At 43.2% G+C, this 15,183-nt stretch overlaps 1 protein-coding gene across 5 annotated transcripts in view; it reads right to left on the reverse strand.

The window, feature by feature from the left end:
- TBC1D14 (TBC1 domain family member 14) overlaps positions 1 to 15,183 on the reverse strand; it is a 126,094-nt gene that overhangs the window by 34,338 nt on the left and 76,573 nt on the right. For 4 of the 5 annotated variants that reach the window (XM_075992941.1, XM_075992939.1, XM_075992940.1 and 1 more), the window contains one exon: positions 271 to 389. In XM_075992941.1, the coding sequence (XP_075849056.1) occupies positions 271 to 389 (119 nt within the window). Of the gene's footprint in view, positions 1 to 270; positions 390 to 7,276; positions 7,421 to 15,183 lie in introns of those variants that run through there. The other variant, XM_020282013.2, reaches the window with a different exon arrangement.

Raw genomic sequence — 15,183 nt, forward strand, 5'->3', positions numbered from 1 at the left:
TTTTTTTTTTTTTTATCTTCTGCCCTTGGACATTGAAAAGTATTTTAAAATGCTAAATTAAAAAGAAAAATCATCTGAATAGGAAATTCTGGTCCAAACTTCTATGCTAAAGGATAATTTTTCCAAATTAGTCATTTACTTTCATCACAGAATACATGTTAATATAGGGAATAATAAGTGATTACAGCTTCCCTCTTGTGACCCTAGCTCTTTTTTAATGAAAAGCAAGTTCTAAAACAAACTCTTATAGAGATTCTTCTTAAGACTCACGCTGGTCTGTCTTCGAGGATGAGTGCAGTGGTGGAAAGTGGCTCAAAATCAAGATTCTTCCTCACATTCTGCTTTGGAGAGGGTGGCTTGCTAGGTCTTCCAGTTTTGTCTTCATATTCCTAGGACAAGAAAACCAGGGATGATTTTGGGCCCAGCTAATTATGATATTATGAATTGTCCTTCTGAAAGCAAGAAAGCTTTTTGGTAATGAAGGTCCTTTAAGTCAATCTTTCCTGCTATTCAGAAAGAAAAAACTCTGACTAAACGGTTTCTATAGCTCTGCAGGTGAAGCCACTGATTTATGACTGGGCACTTCCTTTGCAGGTGGGGAAATTACAAAAGATCTCATCGTCAAAGCAACCTCTCTATAATGGCCCACAAACATTGTCTCAGGTCTCCTATCTCCTGTATAAGAGGCATGTTTTCTGTCTTCGGACACTATAAATTTTAACTGATTATTATAATGGCCACTGGGAACCATCATCGCAAATTGTTACATAAATAATTTTGCCACGCCCAGGAAATCTAAGAGCAGCCTCCATAACATTGGGTCACCAATTCGTTCCATGGATTGCAACCACAAAAGCTTAGTCACACATTCCAAACATCCAGCCAGAAGAAGTTCAGAAGAGCTAAGCAAGTTGGTACTTATGAAATAATGTAGGGAAGGGGGTACCCTTAGCTCTCTGCAAAATCAAAAACCAAAATTTTCTCATTGCCTATTATAGATGAGGTTCTCAGGACCATCCCTTAAGGGAAGATAATCTAGTTGGGAAGATAGGACAAACAAATGTGGAGTTACCCTAAGATTTCAATAACCATTCCAGATAACAAGAGCATTGTCATGAGGTGGTGAGTAATTGTTAAATGCATTTGATTGACGTTAGCTGTCAAGAGGGGTATTACTGGTAAAATTACTTTGCAAATAATTACTCTCTCAGCCAGAAAGGCCTCTAAAAAGTAGAAAGAAAAATGACGTCCTCAAAACACATAGGCTATGAGAAGGGAGCACAGCAACAAGCAACAGGTGGGTGGGGCGGTTTCTGTATATCTGGATGAACAAGGTTAGATGTCTTAACACTGTTTACTCTGACTTAAAATTATTTCCACTTACCAAAAACTAAGAAAATAGATTCACTCCTTTATGGATTCAAACATCTGAGTGGCTACACCATGCCAGGTACATAGCCATGGCTTAACTTGGCACTAAGCCATCAGGAAGCTTCAGGTATAATACCTGAATGTCAAAATCTTCAATTTTATAGGAAATCTACCAAAAACTATATTGAGAAAGATTTTGACACACGTTGCATTTTAATAAGAATCAGTAATGCATACCCCACTGGGTGCTATGCCTGGTCTTATGAATTGTATGCCAAGACCAAAGAGGTTGGGCCCAAAACTTAGGTGTACCAGAATTTGCATGCCCATTTTCCATTTGCTTTTGTGTGCTCTATACATGTTGTCTCATTTTATCTTCACAGCAATCTAATTGGCAAGTGTCATCCCACTTTACAGATAGGATAACTGAGGTTCAAAGTGAAATGACTTGCCCCAAAGCACATAGCCAGCAAGGTGCTGGTTCTGTAGGACTCCTTCCACTTGGTCATTCTGAACAGGCACAACCTCTTTTATGAACGTACCCACGCAAATAGCTGTGCAGTTTTAGAGGGAAAAGGCTGAGTCCTACATGGGTTAGATATGGCCTCTGGAGCTAGACAGGACTGGGAGCAAATTCAGATCCACCAACCACCTGCTGTGACCTTAGTGAGGAAAGTACTCACTTCACACCCCTGAGCCTCATTTCCACACCTGCAACATGGGAAATAGCACCAACCAGAGAGGGCCGCTGTAAGGATGGGGAGATGTGAAGGCCTCTGGTGCAGAGGGAGTATTCACTTACTGGTATACACCATTACCTTTTTTTCGCCCTTAGACCTGAAACAACTATACATAGCAGAGAAAATGCTCTAGTGCCAAATAACAACCAAGGAGTCCAGCCAAGTCTGCAAACAGCACAGATATGAACAGTAGAAGTAAAAGGAAGCAAATGCCTTGAGTCATGAACAAAAACATCAGATCTCTTCAGGCAGAGCTTTTTACTATTACTGCCACCACCACCAAGCAGTGTGGCAGAACTTTTCAAGGGCTCTAAACACACTGAGTTAGCTCAGTTTAACCTTCGCACCAGACCTGTGTAGGAGGAGCTGCCCCCACTCCCAAGTCACAGATGGGAACCTGAAGGCCCAAAAATGTCAATGACTTGCCCAGCTCAGAAGGTGAGTAGAGAAGCTGGATCAGAAGCCAGGCACTGTGGTTCTGCAGCCACATTTCTCAACACAGAATTCATGCAAGCCACTTTCAGACATGAATCGGAAGTAATTTCATCATTCACATTCAGTCTACATAGAGCTTTCAACCATGACAGAAACCTGTAATACTGCATTCAGTGCACAGATTAATGAAGATGCTGGGTCAAATACTTATGTTTGAATCACATGGAGCAATGCATGATTAAAATAATAAAAGCCTCGCCTGCCCATACTTGAAATCCCAGGCAAAGCCTTTTCAAAACCCTAAATGACATTTCAGAATAGGAACGGCATTGGAAATGGTTACAGGTCCTACTCCAAACGTAGCTCTCCCATAGCTACCCAGAGGTATCAACATTAGTTCACTGTCCAAGCCAGACAAACCAACTTTAGAAGACTGTTCACTCCAAGGATCTTGGGAGGGGATAAAATACCCCTGAACAAAGAACACTAAGTTGTGAATTATCAACATTTAGGGGCAACACATGATAAGGCAGGAGCCAAGGCTTTGGGAGCAAAAAGACTGAGTTGTAAGTCCTGGCTTTGACCTTAAGCAAATCACCTGGTCTCCTCAGCTGTAAGCAGCAACTGTGAAGACCACCGTGGTGATTAAAAGAGACCATACAAGTAAAATTGCTGCTGCCCACCTGAATGCTGAGCCCCTTTTGTGTTCCTACCTGAGCCCAACATATCCTCACAAAGTTCTATCTCTGCATGGGACCAAGTTTTAGTCTCTTAGTTTAAACCAAGTAACAATGCCCATCTTGTTGGGCTCATCAAAAGCCCTGCAGGCTAACAGGTAAAACAAATAACCCATTCAAGAGAATGCTGCTGAGCCCAGCCTGGACAACTCTAGTGAGAATTTAGAACGAGATTCTTCAATGTTCTAGTGGCAAATCAGTTTAATCAGTAGTGACAGCACTTTTTATTTATTTATTTATTTTTGAGACAGAGTCTCGCTCTGTCACCCAGGGCTAGAGTGCTGTGGCGTCAGCCTAGCTCACAGCAACCTCCAACTCCTGGGTTCAAATGATCCTTCTGCCTCAGCCTTTCCAGTAGCTTGCGATTACAGGTGTGTGCCACCATGCCCAGCAAATTTTTTCCATATATTTTTAGTTGTTCAGCTCATTTCTTTCTGGTTTTAGTAGAGACAGGGTCTCGTTCTTGCTCAGGCTGGTCTTGAACTCCTGAGCCTAAGCAATCCTCCCACCTCGGCCTCCCAGAGTGCTAGGATCACAGGCGTGAGCCACCATGACATGGCGACGCCCGCCATGACAGCACTTTCTGAAAAAAAACGAAACAATAAAACACAGAGCACCCATAGCAAAGGCAGTTTGTGTCAGTTCTATACCTACTCATATCTGTGCAGTCTCAACTTAAACTGTCTAACCAGAAGGTCATTTCCAAGAAATGTGCAAGCTGGTAACTTAGAAGCACACCATTTCAAATTCCTTGCCCTGAGCAGTTTATAAGGAATCATGCTGGGGAAGACAAGACATACCAATGAGGCAGCAGCAAAGAGAACATGCTGCACCTACCCAGCAAAAGTTCAGGGGGAAAAAGTAGGCAGCCAGGGTACCCAAGCAGGCCCTCAGCTCCATGCGGGGGGCAATGAGCAAAACAGACTTAGCAAATAGGGGTAACAGGGAAGGGGACCACATAGGGCCTGGCACTTTAGGAGGCCCTTAGTCCCCAACCTACCAGGGCTCACTCAGTAGGAGCAGTAAGATGCAGGAAGAGGATTCCACACAGGTGAGACCTTAAGAAATGTAGGGGCTGGGGGCTGGGGTCATGCTACACATGCTGCAGAAGGTCAGAGAGCAAGATGCCTATGGCCAGGGGGAATCATCTCACAAAGAGGCTATTTGAGTGGCCAAGGACAGGTAAGATCTAGGCTGGAGGCCATGAGGGAGAGGCACTCTAACAGCACAACCAGCGGCCACGAGACGCCCAAGAGCAGGCTTATTCATGGGTTAGCATGAACAACAGGGAATGATACTGAGTCAAAGTTGTTCTGCTCTAGATTTGATGGGTCTCAACAACAAGTTCCCTAGAGCTTGTGGGACAATCCCCAAAAGAGAGAGTATGAGCCAGACTTGGTGTAGAGCCAAAAAGCAGAAAGTGTGAGGAGCAGAAGCCCAGCAGATGCATCCAATGGCAGGGTCCACATTATGTGTATGATGTGCATAGTGTTTAAGGTAAAGAGAAGGGCACTAGACTCCTGAATTAGACTTAAAATTTGTCAGTTAAAAAAGAGAAAAAAAAAAGGCCGGGTGCAGTGGCTCACAGCTGTAATCCTAGCACTCTGGGAGGCTGAGGTGGAAGGATTGCTTGGAGTGAGGAGTTGAAGACCAGCCTGAGCAAGAGCGAGACTCCATCTCCACCAAAAAATAGAAAAAATTAGGCGTGGTGGTGTGTGTCTGTAGTCACAGCTCCTCTTGAAGCTTAGGCAGGAGGATCGCTTGAGCCTAGGAGTCTGAGGTTGTAGTGAGCTAGGCTGATGCCACTGCACTCTAGCTAGGGACGAAAGAGCAAGAACCTGTCTCAAAAAAAAAGGAGAAAGAGAGAAAAAAAACTAGGCTGCCTCTGCCTGTACAGACATTTGTTTTAAGAAGGGAAAAAAAATCATGATTCTCAAACAATGAAAAGAAAGTATTCCTGATAGAAAGACAAGAGAGGTCATCAATGCCACTTACAGAACTGGAAGAACACTACAAAAGAAAGCCAATGATGCCAATAACCTGGCCAGGAGAAGCCCCCTTACTTTCTGGAAGGTGGCCCCTGGCTTCCTGGAAATCTGTTTTAGCTAGGAGGAGAAAGGGTCATCAGTCAAAACCTATGCCCAAGTCTCCAACTCAACTGTCTATAGTATCAAGATTCACCTATTCAAATAACCCCTGTGGATTTAGGAGGTAAGTCTGGAATAAAACTACCACCAACACAGGCAGGCCATTTAGAGCAGCGGTCCCCAGACTTTTTAGTAGCAGGGACCGGTTTCATGGAAGACAATTTTTGCATGGATCAGGTGGGGGGTAGGGATGGTTTCGGGATGATTGATGTGCATTACATTTATTGTGCAGTCAAACCTCTCTGCTAATGACAATCTGTATTTGCAGCTGCTCCCCAGCACTAGCATCACCGCCTCAGCCCCACCTCAGATCATCAGGCATTAGATTCTCATAAGGAACATGCAACCTAGATCCATCCCATGCAGTTTATAGTAGGGTTCAAGCTCTTATGAGAATCTAATGCCTCTGCTGATCTGACAGGAGGTGGAGCTCAGGCGGTGATACAAGCATTGGGAAGTGGCTGTAATTACAGATGAAGCTTTGCTTGCTTGCCTGCACCCAGGTTCCTAACAGGCCACAGACCAGCACTGGTCCATGGCCCAAGGGTTGGGGACTGCAGATCTAGAGTAGTAGTTATTAAAAGACTGACTTAAGCTAGTGTCAGTGACAACACAGCCACCACATCTGCACAGGCTGAGGACCCAGGCAGTCTGCAAGGGGGAGACCCTTGTGGACAACATAAGGCCTGGGTCTGAACCATTACGCCCTGCAATATGACCCTAAGCACCTACTCCACCCCTCAAGCCTTCCTCGTCTGCTAAATGTGAACATTAAATGAGAACTGATAATCATAAGATGCACAGACACAGCAGGTACCCAGAAAATGACAGGGAGTGTGACTGTCAGCATACTACTATGAAATTACTTTTCAAAATATTTCACTCTAAAAAGGGTACTTAAATAATAGAGTTGTGGAAAAGACTAAATGAGACTGAAGTGCCTGGAACACTTCAGCTGGTTTCACACTTAGCCATTTGAAACAGCAATTGATTGGGAGAGCGGGGTGTTGTTTTAGAATCTGGGAGTTGTTCTACTTTGCCATTTTGAGCAGGAAAAAGTGGCTCATACAGGTCTTACAAATGCTCTGCATTCCATGAGACAGTTCCTGGTGATCACTGAGGTTTAACCACACAGTAAGTAAAGACCCTGGTAACACCTGAAGGGGGCTCTTCCTACCTGGATTCTTTTATCTAACTAACATGTAGGATTCTCCCAAAAAGCATCCTCCAAGTTACTGGGAATGTTGGCATTCAGGGAAGCAACCAACTCTCAGGAGACCTTTTCTAATCGTTATATTCCTTACAAAGCATCAAGAGCACAAAAGTTAACATGCACATTGATGAATGAAATTAAACCTGAACTGGATTTTAACATGCCTGGTTGCCGTGGCAATCTGAGCACCTCATTCAGCCCCGGAGCACACAAGGTGCAGTCTCTTCACACAAAGCCTTCCTCAGATCACAGGCAATGCCATTCCGGCTTCGGAGGGGGTTGCCTGGCCTGGACTAACCTGGCTCTGAAAACAGGCTGCAGTTGCATTTGGCGTGATAAGAATGAGGACTCCAAGGACATGCTTTTACAGTCTCTCGCCGTACCCATTAAATGTGAACCCTTCAAGAAAATTTGGTGGAAACACAAAGAATGCCAGGGAGGAGAAAAGCGCATCACCAGCGTCCCTAAGCGAGCTTCGTCTTCAGCTCGAGAAGGCAGATCCCTATGAGGCCAGCACACACGCACCCGCGCTGGACCCCAGGGCCAGCCATCAGGCTGGGCAGGCCCCGGACGGGGCAGGCCGGGGCGCACGGCAGAGGCGCCGGCCCGCCCCACACCCACGGCCCGACTCACCATGAACTCGGGGCCTCAGAGGCGCGCGGCCGGCGGCTCCATGCCCCAGCGAGCGGAGGGCCGGCCTCCCTCCCTCCCTCCCCGCGGACCGCGGGCGGACGCGCACAGCCGACCCGGCGCGGGCGGGGCGGCAGGCCGCGCAGTGGCGCGCAGATGCAGCGCCGCCGATCCGCGCTCGGTCTCGGCGCGTCAGGCCTGGCAGCCGGGACCTCCCGCGAGGCGACGGGAAGAGCGTGCGGACCCGGGTCCCGCCCCACCTGCGTGCGGGCGCTCGGGGCCAGCCTCACGCTCTCGCAGGGAGAGCTGAGCCGGGGCGGCCCGGCCGGGCTCGATGCTCAGCACAGGCCAGTCGGGCTGCAGCCAGGGCACACAGATAATGCGCTGGAAAATGTTAAGTTCTCTGACCACCAAAAACCCTGAGAAATATGTTACCAAAAGTAATTATACACAAATATTAACAATGTAATCATAATGTTAACTACTCTGGGTAGTGGGGTGATGACAAGCAATTTTTACTTTTTTTATGCTCTACTGTGGTCCATATATTTTTTACAGTGAGATTAGTTTAAAACATCAGGGAACACACAAGAAATACACACTGATGGAAATCTGACTAATGGTTGCTTCTGGGCGGGATTGACGGGGAAGGGGAGTGAGACATCTTTGGGGGCTTACAGAAATGGTATCTTGATATGCATTCATGTAAACTCACTGAATAGTACCCTTCAGATCAGAGCATTCCACTGCTTGTAAATTATACCCCAATTTAAAGAAAAAAAGTCGTTAAAGTCTGTGTAGGGTCGGAGTTATTTCTGGTCAGCCCATGGGTCCAACCTCCAAAGGTCGAACAAACTCAGTCTGAGGCAACACAAGGCTCTCCTTCCACGATGGAGCCTCCTACAAGTCCCCTGGGCTATAAGTAGGAGGCTTCTCTCCAGCTGATTTTCTGGAATTGAGAATTCTCAAACTGCCAGCAGAAATTTCTTCACTCAGAAGCCTGACACCCACCAGGATAAAATAAAAAAGACAAGGACAAGTGGTAGAAAGGATGTGGAGACACTAGAATTCTCCTAAATCCTTAGTAGGAACATAAACTGGTGCAGCCATTTTGGAAAAGAATTTGGCAGTTTCTTATATAATCCAACATACACCTACCACACATACCTAGGAACCCACCCAAGAGAAATTCGTCCACAAAAAGACTTGCATGTAAATATTCATAGCACCATTATTCATAATGACCAGAAACTGAAAACAATCTAAATGTCCACCAACTAAGAAATGAACAAGCAATGCAAAGAAACAAACTATGATATACACTACTACATGGATGAACCTCAAAAATGTTACCCTAAGTGAAAGTTGCCACACAAAAAATAATTTACATGATTCCATTAATGTGAAATTTCTGAAAAAGGCAAATCTCTAGAAAGAAAGCAAATTCGTGTTTTCTTGGATGTGGGAGTGAGGATCAACTGCAAATGGGCATGAGGGAAATTTTTGAGGTGATAAATATTCTGAAACTTTGGGTGATGAAAATATTTTATAATTAGATTGCAATGATAGTTATAGAACTGTATAAATTTATTAAAATCACTAAACACAATGAGTGAATTTTGTGGTATATTAATTACACCTCAGTTAAGCTGTTTTTAAAAAGTAATGGTAGAATAAAAGGGGGAGAGGTTGATTCTGACTTGGAAGGATTAGGCAAGACCTCATTAAAAAAAATTACCTGAAATCTGGAAATAAGGCAGAAGCAAGAGCGGGGAGTGTCCTTTCAATTCATACCTGAACATTTTTCACATGTCTGCCTAAAGATTATGTAATTCTCTAGGAGACCATACTATGCTATTTATTATTCAATGAAAGCCCAAATACTGTGAAGTTACATATTAACTTGTAAATTTATGTCCCATAGAAAAGATAAACCCAAAGATTGTTTTATTGTCACCACCAGTTTGTTGAAATCTAACCTAGCAATCTTTACTCTAATTCTTTTTGGTATCTTTGCACACACATACACACATACCCTTAGTTCCTTAAAATGCTCTTGGAATCAGTTTTACCATCTTACTGATCTCCTCAAAGCATCAAATAAGTCTTTGACTCCATGGTCACTTAAAATTTTTGTAAAAAGGTAAATATCGGCCAGGCACGGAGTAATCCTAGCACTCTGGGAGGCCGAGGCTGGCGGATTGCTCGAGGTCAGGAGTTAGAAACCAGCCTGAGCAAGAGCGAGACCCTGTCTCTACTATAAATAGAAAGAAATTAATTGACCAACTAATATATATAGAAAAAATTAGCTGGGTGTGGTGGTGCATGCCTGTAGTTCCAGCTACTCGGGAGGCTGAGGCAGGAGGATTGCTTGAGCCCAGGAGTTTGAGGTTGCTGTGAGCTAGACTGATGCCACGGCACTCACTCTAGCCTGGGCAACAAAGCGAGACTCTGTCTCAAAAAAAAAAAAAAAAAAGGTAAATGTCGTAAGAAAAAGGAAGAACTAAGGTTCGTAAGTTCAGCTCTTAAAAAGTTGCTTTTTTAGTGTTTTTTTTAAAAGGCATTGTTTACTCAATTTTCAACAGGCACATATTTCCACCAAATCAGTGTTGCTGACTTGTCTTAGAGGTCCAAATAACATTTCAGCAAATAGTGGTATGTTAGTAACATCAATATTTTCTGTAAATCAATCACTAAATTATACTTTATATTTGCTAACAAAATTAAAACTATAGAGTTAATACAATAGAGTAAAAAAAATGTGACTGTGGATTAAATCCTGGGTCTTTCTCTTCTTGGCTTGAGATTTTAAAGAAATAACAAAATACTTGAGTCTGTGAAACAGCAACTCAAAGTACAAAAAAAAAAATACTTGAGTCTGGAATTATATAAAGTAGCTATAATTAAATTATGTGACCTGTTACATAGTCCTCAATAAGTATCAGTTTTTTATTTTAATGCACAATGTAAAATGTTCATAAATATTAAACTATTTAAAAATTGCTATTTAAAAATCACTAAATTTATACAAAATCTACATTTAGAACAAGAATTTTAAAGAAAAAGATACCCAAATACATTTATACAATTAGATGGCTTCATCACAGATATTAATTGGTATCACTATCTGTCTGGTAAATGTAACATACATTTTCACACATATACAGAAACACTTTCAAGGACTGAGGATATTTTTAGGTCTAAAGATAATTTCAAAATTAAAAAACTCCAAAAAAACATTTAAAAAAGAAAAGAAAAAGAACTGTTTTATATCAAGAGAATAAAGGAACATATAACAAGGACAATACATGAATCTGACTGGATCCCAGTTCAAAAAGAACAGTTTACTACAAATGAGGAAATTAGAACATCCTCTGGGTATCAGATTCTACTGTGGAATTACTGATAATTCTTATGGGTGTAGTAACAGTTTCATGGCTGTGTTGGGAGTTTAAAATTTCATAATCTCTCACTGGGAATTAGATCAGTGGGAAAGAAGGGTTTTCTTTGGCTGGCCTTGTTTTCATATCAATGCATTAAATCACTCAAGGGCAAAAGCACTTGAAAGTTCCCAAGGGCCACCTCTCCTGGTCTTCCTAGGAAGCAGCATCAATTCTGCTCCTTCCATGGAACTGCACCATCTAGTCCAGTCCACACACCAGGCCAATAGTCTGCAGGCACCATCTCCAGTCCACACCAGGCCAACAGTCTGCAGGCACCATCTCCAGTCCACACCAGGCCAACAGTCTGCAGGCACCATCTCCAGTCCACACCAGGCCAACAGTCTGCAGGCACTATCTCCAGTCTAAGATCAGCAGGAAACTAAATTCAGAACACAGACAGTCCCCTCCTTTCAATCACAGGTCACTGCGTCTTCAAGTCTCTGTGCAGCAAACTTCCTGGTACTGTGTATATACCAGAAAGAAGTTGCAGAGCACACACAGTCTGCTTATTTCATGCAAATGTACTGGTGTGGATAAAATCTGCATATATCTAATTTGTCTCAGAGAAAGGCCTGTGAGGGTGGACAGCCTGGGAGGGTAGACACCAAACTATTAAGGACTCCTCTGTGAAGGGGGCTGTGGAGTATCAGGGTGAAGAACATTTTCCTGTTTTACTCTGTCTTCATCTGTTATTTGGGTATTTACAAGTATTTTTTCATAAGTTATTGTTATAATTTGAAAAAGCCATTTTTAAGCTACTTCAGATGGCATCAAAATTTATTTCACCAACTGGAATTTCCACACCACACTACACTAATACTACACTAATACAAAATATTAGTGTAGCCAAGTTATTTTGGGGGGTATTTTTGCTGGTTTGTTTTTTTCTGTGCATGAGAGTGAACATACAGCCATGAAGGGAGACCAGAATGAGAGAAGCCACTGACTGACTGACCCCACTGCTCCAGGAGCGCCCCCACCTTTCTGTATTTCACCTTCACAAGGAAAAGCCAGGGGAACAAGGCCTTTCCAGAAGAGAAGACAGAAGTCAGAGAGGCAAAGTATTATAACAGGCCTATGTCCAGCCAAATGACTGTAAATGACAGACCAAACTGGAGACTCAGGTTTTCTGATCCCAAAGCCAGAGTCTTCCTCATCCCTACCCAGTGTTCACAGGCTCAAGATCCCTGACCCCAGACCGTGGGGGGCCCAGTTAAGAGCTATGAAATATGATAATAAACATGTGCACCCGGGCACGGTGGCTCACGCCTGTAATCCTAACACTCTGGGAGGCCAAGGCAGGCGGATTGCTCGAGGTCAGGAGTTCGAAACTAGCCTGAGCAAGAGCAAGACCCCATCTCTACTATAAATAGAAAGAAATTAATTGGCCAACTAATATATATATAGAAAAAATTAGCCGGGCATGGTGGCGCATGCCTGTAGTCCCAGCTACCCGGGAGGCTGAGGCAGGAGGATTGCTTGAGCTCAGGAGTTTGAGGTTGCTATGAGCGAGGCTGACGCCACGGCACTCACTCTAGCCTGGGCAACAAAGTGAGACTCTGTCTCACAAAAAAAAAAAAATGTGCTTCCTGTTCCTGAATTCCTACTTCTTCCTGGGAGCCACACCAGTGAAGACTGAACACAAGAGCCACAGTGTTTGCACTAAAGAAAGTGTGCTCTGAACACTACTCTCACAAACTAATGGGGAAAATTATCACTTTCACACTGGGAAAAATAAGTAAACCTTAGGAAGCACTATGCCCTAGAATTTCAGTTTATATTGTTAAAATACATTGGAGATAAACTAGTCATACTTTTCAGAATAAATTAACAATTACCAGGATAATAGTAGGAGATAATCTATCCATAGACTAAAAAATAAAGTTCAAACTAAACCACTATGCTGCCATTTCCCCTGTAGAAACTTGAGTTCACTTCCCCTTTTCCCTCTCTTCCAAAAAGGCATCATGTAGAACTATGATATTTAATTAATCTGCTGTTTCTCTAAAAGCCAGCATTAGACATTTTGTGGGATTATCTCCTGAGGGACTAACCTTCCACCAAAAGATCCTAGTCCCATACAAATGTGCTACCACCCTGAGAAGCTGAAACTTCCAGAACAGGTTCAGCTTTCAACTATATATCACCACCAGCTAGATAATGTTTGCCCTCTTTGGCCACTAGAATGCTCAGTATCAAATTTGTAGTGTACCACTAGGAGTTAAATGGGACCTTGTGAGTTGTATATGGAATATCCACTTATTTCTGGACTTTCATCTTGCTGCCCCTTGCCCAAATTTCCTTAACAATTTTTCTCTATCATTCTATACATATTTTAAAAAATTGTTTAGAATAGACATGTATGCAGAATAAAATACAAAAGGATATGCAGTGGAAAGCAAGTCTCCCTCCTATCTTCCACATACCTAGTTCACTCCCCTCTCAAATCCTACTATTATTCATTTTGTAAGTATCCTTTCAAATGCAGTCTCTGCATTTGCAAGGATTTGCATATATCTTATACACATAGAGCATACTATACAAATGGTTATTCATATTCTTTTTGAGGTCTAAATATTTCATTTAGGATTTGACCAATTCATTGGCAGACATTTAGACAGTTTCTGATCTTTTGTGCTATAATCAATACCCTTATACAACCATCATTTCACCACTAATTCATCTATAGGGAAAAACTATTGGAAGCGGTAATGCTGGGTCAAAAGTACCCTAACTCTGTGGTCTCCAACCTCTAGACCATGGCCTGTTAGGAACCAGGCCACATAGCAGGAGATGAGCAGTGAGCAAGTGAGTGAAGCTTCATCTGTATTTATAGCCACTCCCTATCACTCACATCACCACCTGAGCTCTACCTCCTGTCAGATCAGCAGCAGCATTAGATTCTCATAGAAGTGTGAACTCTACTGTAAACTGTGCACGTGAGGAATCTAGTTTGCATGCTCCTTATGAGAATCTAATGCCTGATGATCTGAGGTGGAGCTGACTCAGTGATGTTAGCAATGGGGAGTGACTGCAAATACAGTATCATTAGCAGTGAGGTTTGACTACACAGAGACCATAATCAATCAGTTGCTTGCAGCCTCATAACAAAACCCTAACAGTGAGTGGCAAGTGACAATTAAGCTACATCTGGTAGCAGGCTTTATAGTGGCCTAGGAGTTGCTGTACTTCAGTTGTACAGCTGCTTCTGGTGGCAGGCTTTAAGTCAGAATCCAACACTTATTTTAGTCCATGTGTGGCCTGCACATTATTTTATTTACCACTTCCGTCCACCCCTCTTTCTTGTACTGTGCACTTGTCTCAGTCACAGTTTTGGTAAGCCCATAAGTTAACCCTAGCAAAAATAACTGAAAAACAAACATTGCTGGAAAGCTTCTTTGAAAGGGGTAAAGACCCAATGATGGGCCAGGTGCGGTGGCTCACACCTATAATCCTAGCACTCTGGGAGGCTGAGGCAGGAGGATTGCTTGAGCAGGAGTTTGGCCTGAGCAAGACCAAGACCCCATCTCTTAAAAAAAAAAAAGACCCAATGATGAGACAGCAGAAGACCCTAAAACTGCCAACAAAATGAAAGCTGCATTTAAAAGAAAATACCAAGAATCCTACTTAAAATACAGGTTCACTGCAACAGGTGATTCACATTCTCTGAGCTCGCTTTTTTTTTTTTTTTTTTTTTTTTTGAGACAGAGTCTTGCTTTGTTGCCTAGGCTAGAGTGAGTGCCGTGGCGTCAGCCTAGCTCACAGCAACCTCAAACTCCTGGGCTCAAGCGATCCTTCTGTCTCAGCCTCCCAAGTAGCTGGGACTACAGGCATGAGCCACCATGCCCGGCTAATTTTTTCTATATATATTAGTTGGCCAATTAGTTTCTTTCTATTTATAGTAGAGACGGGGTCTCGCTCTTGCTCAGGCTGGTTTCGAACTCCCGACCTCGAGCGATCCGCCCGCCTCGGCCTCCCAGAGAGCTAGTCTGAGCTCGCTTTGTATAATATGTGGTGACTAGCTATCCAGCAAAGCCATGAAACCTTCAAAACTGCTTTGCCACATGGAGACCAAGTACCCTACCTTACAAGACAAGCCTTTGGAGTTTTCCAAAAGGAAAAAAGTGTACATGAAGAACAGAAGGAATTATTGAAGGCCACCACTTCATTAAATGTGTCTGCTCTGAGCACATCATTCTTAGTGGCTAACTGCATTGCTAAAGCTAAGAAGACTTCACTATTGGTGAAGAGTTGATCCTGCCTGCTGCTAAGGACATTTGCCGTGAACTTTTAGGAGAGGCTGCAGTTCAAAAGATAGCATGTGTTCCTCTTTTGGCTAGCACCATAACTAGACCAATTGATGAAATAGCAGAAGATACTGAGGCAAAACTATTAGAGAGGATTATTGAGTCACCATGGTACACAATCCAGGTTGACGAGTCTACCGATATTGACAACAAGGCAACA

Source organism: Microcebus murinus, chromosome 16 (genome assembly GCF_040939455.1).
Source record: "Microcebus murinus isolate Inina chromosome 16, M.murinus_Inina_mat1.0, whole genome shotgun sequence".
In the NCBI taxonomy this organism is placed as follows: domain Eukaryota; kingdom Metazoa; phylum Chordata; class Mammalia; order Primates; family Cheirogaleidae; genus Microcebus; species Microcebus murinus.